The sequence below is a fragment of the Pelophylax lessonae genome (genome assembly GCF_965119305.1).
Source record: "Pelophylax lessonae genome assembly, chromosome: 10".
NCBI classification, from domain to species: Eukaryota; Metazoa; Chordata; class Amphibia; order Anura; family Ranidae; genus Pelophylax; species Pelophylax lessonae.
In genome coordinates, this window is record NC_138777.1 from 73,228,759 (window position 1) to 73,250,187 (window position 21,429).

A 21,429-nucleotide genomic window follows, 5' to 3' on the forward strand; every position below is an offset into this window, starting at 1 on the left:
TTAGCATTTCTTTTTTTTTTTTATATACAAATATTTGTTATCTCATATAGTTGTCCAGAATTAAAGGAAATCTATATTACGAAATATGGAGGCCATTGTTGAAATCTTCTTAAAATGCTTGCTCTCTGGCTGTAATACTGACTTATTGAATCATTTCTAAGTCACAAATCACGTAGTCAGACCAGAGGTTCAGATGTGTCTGTAACTTTACCTACTGTATGCTTGTTATAAGACTGGAACTCAAGGTATTGAGGCCATATATAGCCAACAAGCAATTTCAGAAAGAGGCCAAGCCTCAATATTTCTATAAGACACTTTAACCCGACGGAAATAAATAGCACTTTTGGCATGCACCTTGTGGTTGTGGATCTTATTTTTGCAGCTACTTAAGAAGTGTATCTAAGACATGGGTCATTAGGAATGTGAGTGAATAGATAAAGGCTTCATATATTTTTTAGATTTGGCATTTGTACATCCTTCTTTTATCTCCTGTGGCTAAAATCAAGACAGTCCTAACAAATTACTAAAAAAACGATGTGTGTTTGTGCAAGTTAGGATGTTATCGCACTCCAAGATATCATCTCAAACATTTTTTTTAGTCAAATAAAAGATATGTGAAATTTTGGGATCATGCAAGGTCCCCTTCATCAAGCAACCGTGGGTGATCTTCTCTCTGAGTGAAATTCTTATGCTTAAATGTTTTATTGGGTATACAGTACATTGTTATGTGAAAGGGGGTAATAGAAATCACTTACCACCCAATCCTTGCGGGTTATCATAGTCTTCATAATTTGGACTGTGAAATACACTGGTATCAGAAGTGGGGGTCCAACTGCAGAAAAAAAATAATAATCCTCTTTAGAAAATTAAAGTTCAAGATCAGTCTCTATAGATCATGTTTCCTGTTAGTGTTCTGTTCTAAAATGCTGGTTGTTATTTTATGTTTTTAAGGGTAAACAGTGTTAGGCCAACTTTCCATAGTTTTAACATTTCGTAATTAAACATGAACTCCCTTTTCCAACCTGATGAAACCCCACCAGATGCATCCATTCTTAAGTAACATCATGACCATTGTTGGTATAGCCTCTCTGGGGTTGAATAAACTGGGACTATACTACAAACATAGTCTATTGTCTGGAGCAAAGCATGGAGGATGCCTCAAAATGTTAAGCAATTAAATCAAAGTGCACATACTCACTCAGGAAAAAATACTGATGTTGGTAATTATATGGCAGGTACTTTAACTTCTTCTTCCCATACTGTGAGGAGATGGGAGAACATAATTATTTACAAATCCATTTTGGATGTCATCCACAGCACCAAATTTGTTATTATGTTGAATAAATAAAATATGAATAAATTACATACTCAACTTAAAATATTTTTCATAAACTGTGATTATCAGAAAGTCTTAGTGCTGCAGATTGATAGGGCTGACCTCAATATTTGGTTTCATGTTAGAAAGCCATAATGCCTCGTTTCCACTGAGTGGTACGGTACGGTTCGGTTCAGTATGGTACGGTTTGGAACGGTACACCTTGCGTTTCCACTGCCAATAGTACCCTTTCATGATAGGCGTGGTGTAACAGGAAAGCTGTGATAGACGATTCTCTGTCAACCAATCAAAGTTCTGCAGAGTGTAGCTCCACCCTGTTGGTACGGTACTAATGTGCTTGGTACCCCAACGAAAGGGTCCCAAAAAAGTGGTACAGTACGGTTCGGAATTAGGGTACCATTCACAATGGAAACTGCAAAAATAGAGTACCGTACCGTACCGAACCGTACCGTACCGCTCAGTGGAAACGAGCCTGACAGCAGTCAAATATCATTCCAAAATGAAATAGATGAAAATTGTTCATAAACAAATTAAAGACTGAGACAGTAGGTCAATACCAGCAGTAGTATATCCTACGTACTGGTTCAAGTACAACTTATTTGATGTAAGGTAGTACAAGCAGTGCAAAGATTAGTTGAAGGCTAATTTATAGTGTCCACATAAATTTATATAAACCCTATACATAATAAACATATATCAGGTATATCATCCTTTCTCATGGAGTCCTACACATTTGTCTCCCCACCTTTGTAGGTCAAGTCACCAGTTTGGAACTATTGTTTACTTGATCCTTCTTGAAAAAGCTTTGATTGAACTTTGCTCCTCCTCTTTGGTAGAGATCATGAGATTGGTATCAGGGGGTGAAGACCAAGGACCGAGGATTGCAGTAGGAAGACATGTATTTCCAATATCTCTGTGAAATTTGTTTTATTCATTCTTGAGCATGGTTGGTGTAAAACAAGTTCATGTGGGTAGTGTGGGTCCTTTTTAGGACAGATCAGTTCTTGCACTTTGACCACATCAAAGTGCTCTACACAAGCTGATTGGAGTTAATTTATTTGCTCTTCAAATGCGCCTTTAGTTATGCCTAAAAGGCCTGAGATAAATTTATACTACTATGATGCCAGCTCTATTTAGTGTTAAAGATGGATTGCTACGCCCGGTTTGTTCCAGAGGGACAGTGCAGGGTATGCTCTACCAGTAAAATCCTTACCCCCGCTTCCATCTGTATCCTACCCCCACACACCTCCTTTCCCAGAACCAATGCCAATATGGAGAGTCCCTCGAGTACACGGCACTCATCAACCAGTTTTTTATACCAGCAGGCATTTACCTTTCAATGACAAGTCTCCAGGTCATGTGCAAAAAACCCTCAATGTGCAGTCTTCAGGCTATTAGTATGATCCCTGCAGTGCTCATTTATGTTTAAAAGTGCCTTAACCCTCCCCCCAGTGGCCAGTAACATTTATTTCTTAACAGATATAGTACATACACACAAAAACAAACTAAAAAATCTTATATTAAACATTACATTACACAAGCACACACAATTATAACAATTAACAAACTGCACCTATTCCAGAAATGACCCCAATAATGAACACGCACACATTTGCTAGTAGTAAAACCTTGGTTTGAGAGCGCTTTGCAAGACAAGCAAATTTTTAAAATAAATTTTGACTTGATATACAAGCTATGTCTTGATATACAAGTAGAGTCATGTATAAAAAAGAAGAGAGGAGCCTCTAAAGTGTAGCAATATGGATACATTTAATGAAGGTTCAATATTTAGCAACTCACATGGTTGATGATTAAAACAGGCATATCTAAGAATGCAGGCATCTGGGGTAAAGCTGTCCACATAGACCATCCTCTGCACCGCCATCTTCATCATCCCTTCCCCGCTGCACTCCACGAGTGATTCAAAGCCTCACTTTCAGATCACTCTACTGCAGGCTATTCTTCCCGATCAGGATTGCAGACTGACAGTGGTGAGAGCCGGTGGTTCAGAAGATGGTCTATGTGGACAGCTTTACCCCGGATGCCTGCATACTTAGGTGTGCCTATTTTATTCATCAACCATGTGAGTTGCTAAATGTTGAACCTTCATTAAATGTAACTATATTGCTACACTTAGAGGCTCCTGTCATCTCTCTTATATTCTGTAGCTCTGCTAGATTTTGCTTCTAATCCCCTTGGGAAGGCTGCATATTGTGGATGGACATTTTATGGTTACACAACCTATCACATTGCTATAATCTTTGTATATAGACCATAAACCGAAGGACTTGGGGAACGAATCATCTGAGTTTCCATTATTTCTTATGGGGAAATTCGCTTTGATATAAGAGTGCTTTGGATTACAAGCATGTTTCCAGAACGAATTATGCTTGCAATCCAAGGTTTTACTGTAAATGATTACATGACAAATTGCACAGTGATATATGGCACATACCTCCACAGGCTGGGTGTCACCCAACACAAAAATATGGACCATGTTCACATCTGGATCCTTGCTGAATATGTTAGGCTTGGCATGGTGCTGAAAATGCCGATGGTTCCACCAGTTGGCTGAAGCTCCCTGATGACAGATGGGCTCAAGTAAGCAGAGCAGCAAGATTAAGTATCAGTACATAGCTCTACATCTCCCACAGCTCCCTAGATGTAACCCATGTTTGTAAAAGACTTGTTTTCTATCACAAAATATGCCAAGATCTGCTGCAAGACCGTTTCATTGTGCTTGTAATAGTGAATAGACTATCAATAATCAATATGTTGATTAAAGTGGGGAAGCCTTTCATTGAAGAGTAATTAAAGTGGGTTCCTCTGTTCTAAATTGTGCTTCAGAATTGATAAACCACCTGGAGCATATGAGCCCTTTTTTAGCACTTTGAGTGCTCTGAACTCCTTAAAACAGAATCAAAAATAGCTCATGGGCTGGGGTCTGAATTCACTGAAATGTTATGCAATTTATTTTGAAAAAAAAAAAAAAAGGATATTTCATAACAAATTTGTGCACCAATTTGCAAGTGCTGTATGTGTGATTTCTTTCAAAGACCCCACTTAACCACTTAAGCCCTGGAAGATTTTACCCTCTTCCTGACCAGGGCCTATTTTGCGATTCGGCACTGCGCGACTTTAACGGACAATTGCGCGGTCGTGCGACGCTGTACCTAAACGAATTTGACGTCCTTTTTTTCCCCACAAACAGAGCTTTCTTTTGGTGGTATTTGATCACCTGTGCGATTTTTTGATCATGCGCTATAAACAAAAAAAAAGCATCAATTTTGCAAAAAGAACAATATTTTTCAAATTTTTTTATATGAAATTCCCAAAAAAAATTTAAAAATCAAAATTTTTTAACATTTTAGGCCAATTTGTTTTATGCTACCCATGTTTGGTAAAAAAAATTGCAAAAAGCGTATTTTGATTGGTTTGCGCAAAAGTTATTGCGTTTACTAACTAAGGGAAAGATTTTTGTCATTTTTGTTGTTTTTCTTTTTAACGAGTAATGGCGGCGATCTGCGATTTTTTTTGCGGGACTGCGACATTGCGGCGGACAGATTGGACCCTTGACTGACACTTTTGACACTTTTGGGGTTACCAGTGATATTACTGCAGTAATCAGTGCTATACATATGCACTGTTACTGTAAAAATGACAATGGCAGTGAAGGAGTTAACTTTATTGGAGAGGGAGGGGTTGTCCCTAGGGGCGTGTTTCTAACTGTGATTGGCTGTGGCTACTAGTGCAAGAACAGAGATCAACGGTCCTACAAAGTAAGACCGTGCGCGGGGGGGGGGAGGTTTTGGGGGTCCGTGGCCGAGCGGGAGCGCGCCTGCTCCCTAGAGCCTCACAGGCTAGCGACGTAGCCCTACGTCGCTCTGCCTGTGAGGGGCTGACTGCCAACGTAAATCGTCGTGCGGCGGTCGGCAAGCAGTTAAACTGGCACAAATGGAAAAATGCCATTTAAGCACACTCAAAAATACTCCTTGCAAGATGTTTATCCATAAACACTTGTGATGGAAAATACAGAAAATGTATGACCAACCATCTGGCAAGAACCTTTAATGAGAATATATAATGCCTTTGTATACATATTCTTAATTTTTCTGTATGTTTTACGTTTAGGGCAAATCATACAGAGCCAAAACTTCAATTTGGAGGGAGAAGTCAACAGGTGCAGAGCTAGTGCTGGGCTTTCTTAATAGAAAGTCTAGCATTCTCTGACAGAACTGTAATAAATGCATATTCGTGATATAGCAATTTTAAACATATGGGGAAAATATATAAAAGATATATAAAAGAATAGTTTCTAAACATGCTAACATTAAATAAAATTTAACAAAAATGAAATTAGATTGATCAAAACTTAGAAAAAACTTATACCAAACATTCCCTTTGATGAGACACTGTCACCTTGCTCCTGCAGGGCAAAGTGACAGTGCTCTGTCCTTTATACTCACCTTGCCTGTGCTACCTCGCTACCCCTTCTGATGCAAGAATTGCAAATATCTGTGTCCATAACTGCAACCCAAAGGACAGGTAATGTAACTCCCTCGGTCATGTTGATGGTGTTCAGGCCTTGAGATTGGCTGCTACACCTGAACACTGTCACAGGAGTGCAGGTGACATGCTGGGATTGCAGGATAGTGTCACCTGCTGTGATGGAAGAAGGATCAGCGAGGGAACATGGGCAAATTGAGTAAAAGGGGGTATTCAAAGGGACACACTGTCACTTTATTCTGCTTGAGCAAGATTACATTGTCTCCTTTACAAAGCAGAATTCTATACAAATCATCTAGGTTCACTTTTGGACACCAGTGAGAATCTCTTTTTTATTCCCCCCTGTTTTCGGAACTTTCCCTAAACAATTACTTATATGAGTCTGAAAAAATAGAACATCAGTAAATTACTAACTCCAATGCTGTGCTGAACCCACACAGAAAGGAACTGACTCATATAGGTATACTCATCTACGCATTACCCCTTAAACTCATAACATTATCCACAATATACTGTCTGTCTACCTTTTTGTATTTGCATGTGCAAATATATATACAGGGAGTGCAGAATTATTAGGCAAATTAGTATTTTGACCACATCATCCTCTTTATGCATGTTGTCTTACTCCAAGCTGTATAGGCTCGAAAGCCTACTACCAATTAAGCATATTAGGTGATGTGCATCTCTGTAATGAGAAGGGGTGTGGTCTAATGACATCAACACCCTATATCAGGTGTGCATAATTATTAGGCAACTTCCTTTCCTTGGGCAAAATGGGTCAAAATAAGGACTTGACAGGCTCAGAAAAGTAAAAAATAGTGAGATATCTTGCAGAGGGATGCAGCACTCTTAAAATTGCAAAGCTTCTGAAGCGTGATCATCGAACAATCAAGCATTTCATTCAAAATAGTCAACAGGGTCGCAAGAAGCGCGTGGAAAAACCAAGGCGCAAAATAACAGCCCATGAACTGAGAAAAGTCAAGCGTGCAGCTGCCAAGATGCCACTTGCCACCAGTTTGGCCATATTTCAGAGCTGCAACATCACTGGAGTGCCCAAAAGCACAAGGTGTGCAATACTCAGAGACATGGCCAAGGTAAGAAAGGCTGAAAGACGACCACCACTGAACAAGACACACAAGCTGAAACGTCAAGACTGGGCCAAGAAATATCTCAAGACTGATTTTTCAAAGGTTTTATGGACTGATGAAATGAGAGTGAGTCTTGATGGGCCAGATGGATGGGCCCGTGGCTGGATTGGTAAAGGGCAGAGAGCTCCAGTCCAACTCAGACGCCAGCAAGGTGGAGGTGGAGTACTGGTTTGGGCTGGTATCATCAAAGATGAGCTTGTGGGGCCTTTTCGGGTTGAGGATGGAGTCAAGCTCAACTCCCAGTCCTACTGCCAGTTTCTGGAAGACACCTTCTTCAAGCAGTGGTACAGGAAGAAGTCTGCATCCTTCAAGAAAAACATGATTTTCATGCAGGACAATGCTCCATCACACGCGTCCAAGTACTCCACAGCGTGGCTGGCAAGAAAGGGTATAAAAGAAGAAAAGCTAATGACATGGCCTCCTTGTTCACCTGATCTGAACCCCATTGAGAACCTGTGGTCCATCATCAAATGTGAGATTTACAAGGAGGGAAAACAGTACACCTCTCTGAACAGTGTCTGGGAGGCTGTGGTTGCTGCTGCACGCAATGTTGATGGTGAATAGATCAAAACACTGACAGGCTTTTGAGTGTCCTTGCAAAGAAAGGTGGCTATATTGGTCACTGATTTGTTTTTGTTTTGTTTTTGAATGTCAGAAATGTATATTTGTGAATGTTGAGATGTTATATTGGTTTCACTGGTAAAAATAAATAATTGAAATGGGTATACTGTATATTTGATTTTTGTTAAGTTGCCTAATAATTATGCACAGTAATAGTCACCTGCACACACAGATATCCCCCTAAAATAGCTAAAACTAAAACCAAACTAAAAACTACTTCCAAAAATAGTCAGCTTTGATATTAATGAGTTTTTTGGGTTCATTGAGAACATGGTTGTTGTTCAATAATAAAATTAATCCTCAAAAATACTCATTTGCCTGATAATTCTGCACTCCCTGTACTCTGTTTATATTCTCCTTATATATGTCTATGCTAGAAAGATGTCATATCTAGGCTCTGAATCATATTTTCATTTCACAACTAATCACCCCCTCCGTGACAGCACCTTCAGGTGGCCAATGACGAATTTATGGCCAATATGATTCCATTTTGACGTCTTGAAGACAGATAAGTGTCCAAAGTCATGTTGCAGCCAACCGGCCTGGGCCTGCAGAAAAAATACATGTAGCATGAATATATACATCCAGGGTGCTGAACTTTACAGTACAAAACTATTAACTAATATCTTTAAGAGTGTTAACCACTGGAGTGATGTATAAAACTAGAGAAACTGGAAAGTGATGATGTTGTTTATAGCACCCAATCAGATTTCAGCTGTAATTTTCCTGTCCATGTTAGCAAATTTAACCAAGAATTTTATTGGTAACATGTTCACACTTTGGTTTCCTCATATTTCTATACACCAAGTCCATTAGGTAACTTACAAGAATGAACGAATTCACCAGACAATTGATTTACGATGAATTGAAATGACCTGAGAAATTGAGAGGAGCAGAATGGTGATTATGGTTGGTATCCATCCGGTGCCAAGGTAGTAGAGGGTAGCCCAGGCGAGAACCTCTAGGACCAGGATATGTGATAGGTAAAGACCGAAAAACACCGCACTGCCTTTGAAAAGTCCCATATCTTCTGCTGTTTTGCGTAATTTCTGAAAGTCTTCCACTTGCTCCATCTGTGTGAAAACAGTATTGCATTAGGAAAGCTTAATACTCTGCAATAAGATCTGAATGATTCCTTAACATGAACATAAATGTAGCAATTTCTACATGGTGACTCTAAAAGCCGGTTCACATAGGCGCGACCCGACTTGCCGGAGGTGACCTGTGAAGTCGCGGTGCGCAGCTCGCACCGCGACCTCGGAGCGGCATGCAGGGACTTCATATCATTGAAGTCAATGCAGGTCGCTCCAGGTCGCCCCAAAGTAGCTCAGGACCCTTTTTCTAAGTCGGAGCGACTTGTGTCGCTCCTATTAGAACGGGTCCTGTGCTAATCTATGGCAGGCGACCCGCGGCGACTTGTCAGGCAACCAGGTCGCCTGACAAGTCGCCCCAGTGTGAACCGGCTCTAAACTAAACAAAAGTCGACAGTTCTTACCCACATGGTGTGCATCTGCTTTCTTAGATGAAACCTTCATATACTTGAATTTGTTTGCTGTTATTAAATTGGTTGTAAACCTCTGACATGAAATATGAACAAAGCAAAGCCTTGTAAAGTGTGTACTTGTCTCAATTAAGAGCACTAAGTGTTATTTTTGTTTGCTGTTTCAATCCTCTGCTATAAGAAGGATTCAATTCTGACAAGCTTTCCTGACACTAAGAGACAAATGGTGATGGGGACCTCCAGCTAATTGACAGCCTCAGCTCTGTTCCTGTGTGCTGTGTGGTGGGGGTGTGTGCTGTGTGGTGGGGGTGTGTCCCTTCTCTCCAATGAGCTCTCATAGCTCTCCTCACTGAGCTCTACAGAGTGTGACTTCAGCTCTCTGCCCCCTTTTTTCTGAACTCCCAGCACTTCTCAGCACTTTGAACATATGTAGAGAGAAGAAGACTGCAGGTAAACAGGTACAACTTAAAAAGGAGGATTTGTTTAATCTCTGTTTATCATCTGAGGCCAGTCACTTTACTGGGTTTATGTAAGGGTTTACAACCTCTTTTTTAAAACATTTAGAACAATCTGAGAATTTACAGATTTTAATTAGGCATACTTATTCCTCAGGGGCAGGGCAGATCCAATTGTTCTATTGTCAGCCAAATAGACTGTTCACTTTGCAAGGGAATTTTCCCCAGACCTTAGTATATGAGGTGAAGCTTGGTTGACTTCCATCATTTTCCTTGCACATGACTGGGTATTCTTTACCACATTCACTAAGCTTTGGGGAAATTCTCTTGCAAAGTGAACTGCCTATTTGCCTTTAGTAAATGAGCCCCTAAAAGGCTAATTGCAAAGTTAAATCAGGCCTCCATAAAGAAGACATTAAGGTCTATGGTCTTCACACCTGCAGTCATACACTGATTTTGACATCTGTCTGGAGTGTACAAAATCTAGTGCAGCTCTACACAGAAACCAATCAGTTTCCGGGTTTTTTTTTTTTTTTGTCAAAGCTTAATTTAACAAGCTGAAGTTAGAAGCTGATTGGCTACCATGCACAGCTGCACCAGATCTTGCACTCTCCAGTTTTGGTAAATCAACTCCTGTATGTTTTAGGGTAGGTTTGCACAATGATTGAGACATATATGTCTGTAAAGGGTTTAATAACCATGTATACAGTATCTCACAAAAGTAAGTACACCCCTCACATTTGTTTAAATATTTTATTACATCTTTTCATGTGACAACACTGCAGAAATTACACTTTGCTACAATGTAAAGTAGTGAGTGTACAGCTTGTATAACAGTGTAAATTTGCTGTCCCCTCAAAATAACTAAACTTACAGCCATTAATGTCTAAACTGCTGGCAACAAAAGTGAGTACACCCCTAAGTGAAAATATCCAAATTGGGCCCGAAGTGTCAATATTTTGTGTGGCCACCATTATTTTCCAGCGCTGCCTTAAACCTCTTGGGCATGGAGTTCACCAGAGCTTCACAGGTTGCCACTGGAGTCCTCTTCCACTCCTCCATGACGACATCACTGAGCTGGTGGATGTTAGAGACCTTGTGCTCCTCCACCTTCCGTTTGAGGATGCCCCACAGATGTTTAATAGGGTTTAGGTCTGGAGACATGCTTGGCCATTCCATCACCTTTACCCTCAGCTTCTTTAGCAAGGCAGTGGTCATCTTGGAGGTGTGTTTGGGGTCGTTATCATGTTGGAATAACTCCCTGCGACCCAGTCCCGGAAGGGAGGGGATCATGCTCTGCTTCAGTATGTCACAGTACATGTTGGCATTTATGGTTCCCTCAATGAACTGCAGCTCCCCAGTGCCGGCAGCACTCATGCAGCCCCAGACCATGACACTCCCACCACCATACTTGACTGTAGGCAAGACAAACGCTTGTCTTTGTACTCCTCACCTGATTTCCGCCACAGTATCTGAATCAAATAAGTTTATCTTGGTCTCATCAGACCACAGGACATGGTTCTAGTAATCCATGTCCTTAGTCTGCTTGTCTTCAGCAAACTGTTTGAAGGATTTCTTGTGCATCATCTTTAGAAGAGGCTTCCTTCTCGGACGACAGCCATGCAGACCAATTTGATGCAGTGTGCGGCGTTTGGTCTGACCACTGACAGGCTGCTCCCCCCACCCCTTTAACCTCTGCAGCAATGCTGGTAGCACTCATACGTCTATTTCCCGAAGACAACCGCTGGATATGACGCTTAGCACGTGCACTCAACTTCTTTGGTCGACCATGGTGAGGCCTGTTCTGAGTGGAACCTGCCCTGGTAAACCACTGTATGGTCTTGGCCACCGTGGTGCAGCTCAGTTTCAGGGTCTTTGCAATCTTCTTATAGCCTAGGCCATCTTTATGTAGAGCAACAGTTCTTTTTTTCAGATCCTCAGAGAGTTCTTTGCCATGAGTTGCCATGTTGAACTTCCAGGAACCAGTATGAGAGAGTGAGAGCGATAACACCAAATTTAACACACCTGCTCCCCATTCACATCTGAGACTTTGTAACACTAACGAGTCACATGACACCGGGGAGGGAAAATGGCTAATTGGGCCCAATTTGGACATTTTCACTTAGGGGTGTACTCACTTTTGCTGCCAGCGGTTTAGACATTAATGGCTGTGTGTTGAGTTATTTTGAGGGGACAGCAAATTTACACTGTTATACAAGCTGTACACTCACTACTTTACATTGTAGCAAAGTGTAATTTCTTCAGTGTTGTCACATGAAAAGATATAATAAAATATTTACATAAATGGGAGGGGTGTACTCACTTTTGTGAGATACTGTATACGCACCATTATCACAAAGTACCAGTGTCTGGGTACCACTATCTACCATGTTTCATCTTACACTACCAGCATCCTGCAGTCCTCTTCTCCTTACCTTATTATAATACAGGAAAACCATTCCTGAAATATAGAAATCACCCAACCCACATGCAAGGGACTCCTTGTGGATCCTGGTTGCAGTGGACTACATAGGACTTTGAGAAGTTTCTGACTTAAGCACAATGGCAGTGTTCTATCATCATGAAGTTTAGGGCAATGAGTGGCAAAGCACAAATACAAGCATTACTAAATCATGTTCCCCCAAGGACACAGGTATCGGTAGTATAGGTTACCTCCACTCCCTCATAAAGCTATGCAACTGAGAATGGTGAAGCAGCAGACAATACACAAACTTGTCAAGCATTGTGGCCCATTCCCCTGAGGTTGAGGTAAGAGACCCAGATGGCCTGCCCACCTTCTACCTGAGTGAGATTTACCTTACCATATGCTAAAAATAGTGAAAAAGACTAACTGATACAGGAAGAGTCTGCCGAATAACAATGGCCATTTAGATATGCCTACCCACTGGAAAAAGAACAAGCTTTGCAATTATCATAGATTTGCAGTCCTGGCTCATGTTTCTGAAGAGGTCAGGGACTCAGAAAGCTTGAGAATATTGTTAATAATACAGGAACCCAGAACAATAAGTACGCATGAATAATGGAGAAACCAGATTATATTACTCAGCAAATGACATGCACAAATAAATAAAGTATGCTGCGCTAATATAATCAACTCTGTGCTGAATTGTGCCACATATCACCAGTGCTATTTATCATACATGTGCACCAATTTCATGTGATAATCATTGCCACATATCCTGAAAAAAGGTGAAGATATTAAAATATTAAAGAGGTTGTAAACCCATAGATTTTTTTTTTTTGCAACCTGAAAGAGAAAGACATAATGAGCTAGTATGCACCGCATACTAGCTCATTATGAAATACTTACCTTAGAACGAGCCCCCGCCGTGCCGCCCGCTTACCTGTATGATGGGCGACATGTCCAGGCGCCCGTCTTCCGGGATCGCGGCATCCGGCCATCTGATTGGCCGGAGCCGCGGTGACGTCACTCCCACACACGCGCACGGGAGCCGACGGTCACGGCACAGGACTCTGAAGGAACGGTGTTCCGTGAAAAAACCATACCCATAAAAATTCCATACCCTCGTCACTTCCGGTGCACCTACATCAGCACCTACGTCAGTGAACAGCTGAGGAGCTTACTAGTGCGCATGCTCGGAGGGTATGGAATGTTCATGGTAGTGTGTTATAACGTTACACCGCATCACCACATTAACCGGTTGCCGACCGCCGCACGACTATATACTGCGGCGGTCAGCCCCGGCCAGGCAGAGTGACGTATGGATACGTCACTCGCCTGTCACTGACTTGCGAGCCAATTGCGGGCGGGCGCGCGCCCGCCGCGGCTCGTTCACAGACAAGTCAGTGCGTGTGACCGGCGGACTCGATGTCCACCGCTCACACTACGATCGCTCCTGTGAAGGGAGAAAGGCGGAGCGGCTCATGTAAACAAGCCGCCCGTCATTCTAACTGGTGTAAAAATGAAGATCAGACGGTTCTACTATGTAGAACCGTTGATCTTTGTTTTTACACCAATAGCAATGTCCCTGCACAGTAGAAAGCACGCCCCTAGGACACACTTAACCCCTCCCTGTCCAATAAAGTTAACCCCTTCCCTGCCAGTGTCATTTTTGCAGTAACAGTGCATATGTATAGCACTGATTACTGCAGTAAAGTCACTGGTACCCCCAAAAGTGTCAAAAATGTCAGTCAAGGGTCCGATCTGTCCGCCGCAATGTCGCAGTACCGAAAAAAATCGCAGATCGCCGCCATTACGCGTTAAAAAAACCCCACCAAAAATGACAAAAATCTTTCCCTTTGTTAGTAAACGCGATAACTTTTGCGCAAACCAATCAAAATACGCTTTTTGCGATTTTTTTTACCAAACATAGGTAGCATAAAACAAATTGGCCGAAAATGTTAAAAAATTTAGATTTTTACATTTTTTGGGGGGGAATTTCATATAAAAAAATGTGAAAAATATTGTTATTTTTGCAAAATTTACGCTCTTTTTTTGTTTATAGCGCATGATCAAAAAATCGCGCAGGTGATCAAATACCACCAAAAGAAAGCTCTGTTTGTGGGAAAAAAAGGACGTCAAAGTCGTTTAGGTACAGTGTCGCACGACCGCGCAATTGTCCGTTAAAATCACGCAGTAAAAAATCGCAAAAAAAACCCTGGTCTTTTAGCAGCCAAATCCTCCAGGGCTTAAGTGGTTAAAACATCTCGGCTGCAATACGAGTCATCTCCGCTCCTACCCCTGTCACTTCCCTGATCTTGGCTACTAAATGTAAAAGAGGATCACAGAGCCGACATCGCCGTGATTTAGATTTCATACACCCGCCGCCGCTTTTACATTTACTAGCCGAGATCAGGGAAGTGACAGTGGTAGGAGCGGAGATGACTCATGTTGCAGCCGAGCTGTTTTAATGTAACCGCCGCACAGCTGAGGCAGTGTAACATTATAACACACTACCGTGACAATTCCCTACCCTCCGAGCATGTGCAATGCTAAGCTCATCAGCTGTTCAATGACGTAACCTGGAGCTGTGAGCATGCGCACTGCTACGCTGCTCAGCTGTTTCTGACCGGAAGTGACGTGGGTATGGAATTTTCACGAGGTATGGTTTTCTCACGTTACAACGGCTCCAGCGGCCGTTCCTATAGAGCGCATGCGCCAGTGACGTCACTGGCTGCATGTAAGGTAAATATCTCCTAAACGGTACATGTTTAGGAGATATTTACAGTACCTATAGGTAAGCCTTATCATAGACTTACCTATAGGTACAACATGCAGAGGAGGGTTTACTTCCTCTTTAAAATGTATGTGTTTAGAACAATTGTAAGTGTTAAAAAACAAAACTGTCCAGAAATAAAAGTCCTTTGTAAACTCCATAAAATAATGAAAAACTTCCACAAGTGAAAAATTCTTCTGTTTTGTGTTCAGGTGTAACTCCACCACCACCTCTTATGGGCATGCGCTCACCTTATCTTATTGACCCCTAAATTAAAGGTCTAATGCACATATCCCTTTAGGATCCTGGACAGGACTGTCACTGGAAACTCCAATGTTTCCAGATCTTATCAAGCATTAAGGATCAATTTATAAAACCAGCTCAGATAGATACAAAAGGAAACATCATAGTGCCCTCTGCAAATTGAAATATTTACTGCTAAATATTAACTGCATTATTGAATAAAAATGCACTTACATGAAGACAGATCACTTTCACCTTAAATTACGCATGCTGGAGAGCTGCACTGGGGCAAGACAATAAGCCTGCCAATGCCGTGCAGCCTTCCACTCTGCCTGTCTTTCCTGAACCAATCAGTAAAATCCCTGCCTGCAATTAGAGGACTCAAGTGTGCAGGAGTAAGATATTCCAGACAATTTCCACTGATGTCCAACTTACAATTTTCCATTTGTCCATTGGCAAAACTCCTTGTTCTTTCCCCCTCTCTTTTTGATGTGTTTGTTTTGTATTGATTATCATTTTTTGTGTAGAGCTGTTTATGCCAATGTAAATGCAAGTTAATATATACAGATGCCAACACTATGCTATACTTATGCATGTTGAAAATGATCATCCATCCATGTTTTGTCAAATATATATGTTATTTATGGTTTATATGTTTTTTATAGTCATGTGCATACCAACCCACATGGAAGAAAAATATATTTACAATATATTTAAAAAAAAAAACATTTTTTATTTTTTCCCAAATATATTGGAAATATATTTCAAATGCTACAATTTTGGCCATATTCAATATATTTCAAAATATTTTTTCCCTAAATATATTGGAAATACATTTTTCTTCCATATGGGAATGTAGGTCACTTTTAACATTGATGCAAATATTATTGTTTATGTATACTGGATAACAGGATATGGTTAAAGACATCTGTGTGGCCACACCTATGGGGGAGGAACTTTCCCCTCCCCGAATTTTGAGGTTAATTTGAAACATATTTGGTATATATATCATGGGTTCAGACATGGCCCTCAGGCTCTGAGGAAGAGGCACCGCCTCGAAACGCGTCAGCCGATCTTCTGGACTTAGACAGTGGTCTTCAACACTATGGATGTTGTCTGTCGGAGTTAATATGCTGGTTTACATCACTTGTTTGTGAGTAGACACTTTTAAATTATTTATTAATAAAAGCCTACTGAGGATAATGCGCTAGGCTGGTGCGCCCTCTTTTTTTTTTATGTTTACAGTGTCTTTCCTGAAGCCCTGGGCCATTCCTGGGCCGTACCTCCTCTCACCATGACCTTCCTTTGTTTTGCAAACCTGTATGGTCCACTATCTGCTGTGTCGCAGCATCGCTGAGCTCAGAGCTCCTGCAGTAGTGGAGGGGGAGCACATGTGAGGGGGTCTGAATTGGTGATGGTGGGGTGAGCAGTAACAGCCGGGAGTGTCTTAGCAACGTCCAAGCAGCAAGGCAGGATGGGATGATGCCATCTTTGGGAGTCTTTCAACCAGGTTTCAGAAGGTAAGCAAATGGCCTCCACAGATAGCAAAAGTATTATTCAACTCTACATAAACCCCTTATCTGCATAGGCAGTGTGTTGGTAAAGGTGAACTAACCCTTTAAAGTAAACCTATCATGAGAGAGATATGAAGGCTGCCACCGCTGACATCTACGAGCAGTTGGGCATTTTTTTCAGGAGCCCCTGAACTCTCCCCAATGTTATCCTATGTCTACATATACACCCAGTCTGTTTTTTTATAAGCAGATAAATCGCATTCAGGACTGCAGTTCACCAGCATTTCCAACACCAAATGCTTGTAAATGTGTATAAATGTTAGGATACAGCGTTAAGCCACCTCAAGCAGTTTTTTTTGACATGTCAAAATCAATGGTTCCCTTTGAGAGCCGCCCTACCTGATCCGACTTTCAGCAAATTGATTTGAATGGAATTTGCATCCAAGTTGGATCATAATGATCCGACTTGTGATCTGACTTGTGGTGCGACTTGTGCTCTGAGGATCTTGAAGGGGAACCCCACATCAACATTTTAAAAAAAAATGGTGTAGGGTCCCCCCCCCCCCCAAGATCCATACAAGGTCCTTTGAGTCTGGTATTGATCTTGAAAGGGAAACCCACACCAAAATGGAAAACAAAAATGGTGTGGGGTCACATGATGTCACAATCGGCGGGTCTTATGGTGGCATCAGCAGATGGTCATGACCCATGGCTTTATAAGAACCGGCACAGAGCGGAGCTGGCACAACAACAGGAGACATTGTTGGAGGAGGACAGGGTTGGCGGTGGAGGACAGCAAAGAAGACTGGAGGAAGAAGACCAGAGGGAAAAGACCGGAGGGAGAGGACCAGAGTCTCTTCTTTTTATTGACACTACACTGCCTTTTTTTGGGGTGAATTGATAAGGGTACAATGTACCCCCTTTTCATTCACATAGGGGGGCAGGGATCTGGGGCCCCCCCTTGTTAAAGGGGGCCTCCAGATTCCGATAAGCTCCCTGCCCACAGACCCCCACAACCACCACCCAGGGTTGTCGGGAAGAGGGCCTTGTCCCCATCCACATTGGCACAAGGTGCTTGGCGTGGGGGACGCAGAGCCCCCCCTGCCACAAAGCACCCACACCCCCCATGTTGAGGACGTGTGGCCTGGTATGGTCTAAGAGGTAGAGGGGAACCCTCGCTCGCCCCCCCTTTCCTGACCTGCCAGGCTGCATGCTCGTATAAGGGTCTGGTATAGATTTTGGGGGACCCCATGCTGTCTTTTTCTTAAATTTTGACATGGGGTTCCCCTTCAAAATCCTCAGAGCGCAAGTCACAGCCAAAAGTCAGATCACGATGATCCAACTTGAATGTGACTTCTATTCAAATCAATGGGCTGATAGTCATATCAGTTAGGATGGCTCTCATAGGGAACTGTTGATTTTAAATAGAGGCAGAGAAATGCTGCTAAAAGCTAATGCATCTAAATGCGGATTAACGCCAATGCAAAAAGCTACTAAAAGTGCATTGTTACAGACGTTGGTAGTGGCTTTACAGCTCATTTTTTCTAACGCCCGTGTGCATGATGCTTTACATACTGTTCATACTCCCTCAGTCACTATGCGATTAATGTTCTGTATTCTGAAATAAACCTGGTTAATCATGCTGCTCTCTGTCTTCCCTTTTGTTCATGCCCCCAATGCTGTTGGGGATTTTGCAGAGCAGTGTTGGCAGTTCTGCACATGCTCAGTTTTCAATGAGTTTTTATGCCGAGCATTTCCTCCCTATCACATCTGAGCAGCCCATGTGACTATAGAGTCACACATGTGGGGATATGCACAGTGGTAAATGACAGCCCACTCCCTCCTTCTTCCTTCACGCCCACTAACCAGCTACACACAATGGGGGTGAGATATTACATGTAGATTGATGGAGGCTTCACCTCCCTGTTGTTCTAAGACACAGATTGGAGGAGTGTAGCACAGCCTGTAACTGGCAGAAATCCGCCCACACCATGTTATTGCCAAAAAAGAATAAAGATTTGATTTCAAATATATATATTTGTATGATGATTTAAAACAGTTTTTTGATTTAAATTGTTTTTACTTTGTATCACAAACGCTCCTTTTTTTTTTAAACGTGACAAGCAGCAGGGAAGCTCCTCCGGCTTATGTTTCCCTGCAGACAGGCTGTTAGATAGCTGGGTCATGTGACAGCTGTATATTGGTTAGGAGAAAGGTACTTAAATGTTTTGTTTTTTTTTTTAATTAAAATAATAGCAGTGCCATCATCCATATACATTTCCTCTCATTCCCCATTACATCTTAAGCCAGGCATTACGCAGCAATGTGATATGAGACTTACATTTTTTCCACGGTCCTGGCTGGGCTCATTATCGGCCAGTTCACCAATATACAGTGGCTTGAGAAATTTCCTCACAAATTTCAGATCCGGATGAAATGCATGGAAAGCATCCTGTGTGAATAAACAATTAATAAGTAATTTCTTGCCATTAAAGAACATTTCCAAGCAACAAATAGGGCTCCATTCCCACTTGTACCACTACACACTTGCGCCAACTTTTGAGTGCAACTTTGAAGCAACGTTGGATGGGTGCAACTTGCATACGACTTTGGCTTTGACCAGTGATAATGGACAATTGTTGCATTGTATAACAATGTATAAATACAGACAGTTTTTTTAATTTGGCATTGTTAGCCGCCAAGTAAACCAGAAGTGACATCATCACGCCGCTTCTAGGTTACTACATCAGAGACCTGATCAAAGCCAAATCCGGCTTTGTTCGGGACTCCAACCAGCTAGCAGACCTGCCGGCTGGTGGCTTGGGTCTCCTGGTGGTACGGGAGACCCGGGCAGAACCACGGAATGCGACAGGAGGGGGCGCTCCCTGGGATAATGGCCGATCAGCTCCTGAGCCGCATTGGCTGTTATCTTCTGAAACCCGACTGCTGGCTCTAAAGAACGGTACCGGGTTGATGCCTGCAGCCGCAGGCATCTCTCCCTTACAACCACTTCTCCCAGCCGACGTACAGGTACGTGGATTCGCGGGAAGTGGTTAAAGGGGTTAACATTGAAGTCAATGGCCCTCAAGTTGCATGAAAGTCGGACCAAAGCATGAACTACTTTGAAGTTGCTGCAACTTTAGGTCGCGCTTATATGAATGGTTATCATTGAAAAACATGGGGAACAACTTGGACATCAAATTTGCATGACAAGTCACACCAGTGGCGCCTGGTGCATATGGGGCACAGGGGCGCCACCCCCCCTATACATGCGTTCGGCCCCCTAATCTACATGCGGGGTGCCAGGCGCATGGACTTCAATGGTGCTTTTTTATTTTTAGCCATGTGATTAGAGCCAGAGGCTCTAATCACATGGCTAGAAAAACCCTAACCTAACACAAAATAAATAAAGAAATTATTATTATTGTTATTATTGTAATATTAATTAATTATTTTTTGGGGGTTGGGTGTTTATGTATTATTCTTTTTTATTATTATTATTATTAATAATAAAAATGTATTTTTATCTTTTTTAAGGTTAGGGGTTAATTATTATTTATGCATTATTACATATTCATTTATTTTATTTATTTATTATTTATGGTGGTTTTTGTTATTTCTGTATTTATTTTACATTTATTTATTCATGTATTATTACTATTTTATTTTTGACATTTTTTCATTTGAGCAGAAAATCGCGCAAACACGTACGACAAAATACCAAACGCGCACAAAAACATGCAAATGATGCGTTTCCATTTATTTCTATGGGAAAAAAAACGTGCCAAAATGCTCAAATCTGCCTGATTCAAGCTACAAAAAAGCTCCAGAATTTTTTCAAGCTTCAGGCATTTGGATCAGGCGACTTGGAGTGGAGAAGTGAACCAGCTCCATAGAAAATAATTCATTTTTTCTCCTCCAGCGTTTTGGAGCTTTGAGCTTCAAGCAGTTGCACTCTGCAAGAGCAATTGCTCCTAAGCTTAGTAAATTATTATTATTATTATACGGGATTTATATAGCACCAACAGTTTGCGCTGCGCTTTTTAACATTAGGGCAGCCACTGCAATTACAATACAATTCAATACAGGAGGAATCAGAGGGCCCTGCTTGTTAGAGAAAAGAGCAGAAGCTCTACTGACTTCCATCATCCAATCATGTCCAAGCAAAAATGCTGTTTTTTTTTAAATTTTTCCTTGAAACCCTATGGCAGGGGTCTTCAAACTATGGCCCCCAGTTGTTCAGGAACTACAATTCCAATCATGCCTAGTCATGTCTGTGAATATCAGAGTTTTACAATGCCTCATGGGATGTGTAGTTCCACAACAGCTGGAGGGCCGTAGTTTGAGGATCCCTGGCCTATGGTGTTGATTTACTAAAGGCAAATAGAGTTGCACCCAGCAAGTGCAGTTGCTCCAGAGCTTAGTAAATAAGGTAAAGTTTCACTTTGCAAAAAGTACCCAATCATGTGCATGGATAATAAAAAAAAAAAAAAACTGCAGTTTTGCTTGCACGTGATTGGATGATGGAAGTCAGCAGAGCTTCTGCTCATTTACTAAGCTCTGGAGCAACTTCTCATGCAGAGTGCAACTGCACAATCTATTTGTCTTTAGTAAATCAACCCCTTAGTGTATAAAGCCCTTTTCAGTTTGGGCTGGTGGGTATTTTCCTTAATTGCATGTTTATTATATACTGTATATATATATTTATATTTTATATTAATATTATATTAATATATATATATAGATATAGATATATATAGATATAGATATATATATATAACACAATATATAATATATATTTTTCATTATATCATAATATATATATATATATATATATTTTTTTTTTTTTTTTTTACAGTATGTGTATGTCATAGTATGTTGTACTATGTAGGTGTACAATTGAAATT

General features: G+C 41.4%; 1 protein-coding gene across 1 annotated transcript in view; it reads right to left on the bottom strand.

The window, feature by feature from the left end:
- Positions 1 to 21,429, bottom strand: part of FADS2 (fatty acid desaturase 2) — a 48,662-nt gene that overhangs the window by 16,019 nt on the left and 11,214 nt on the right. The window contains exons 3-8 of the mRNA XM_082271151.1: positions 18,864 to 18,974; positions 8,487 to 8,684; positions 8,058 to 8,159; positions 3,792 to 3,917; positions 1,199 to 1,259; positions 756 to 832 (exon numbers count right to left, since the gene is read on the bottom strand). Coding sequence (XP_082127277.1) covers positions 756 to 832; positions 1,199 to 1,259; positions 3,792 to 3,917; positions 8,058 to 8,159; positions 8,487 to 8,684; positions 18,864 to 18,974 — 675 coding nt within the window. The remainder of the gene's footprint in view (positions 1 to 755; positions 833 to 1,198; positions 1,260 to 3,791; positions 3,918 to 8,057; positions 8,160 to 8,486; positions 8,685 to 18,863; positions 18,975 to 21,429) is intronic.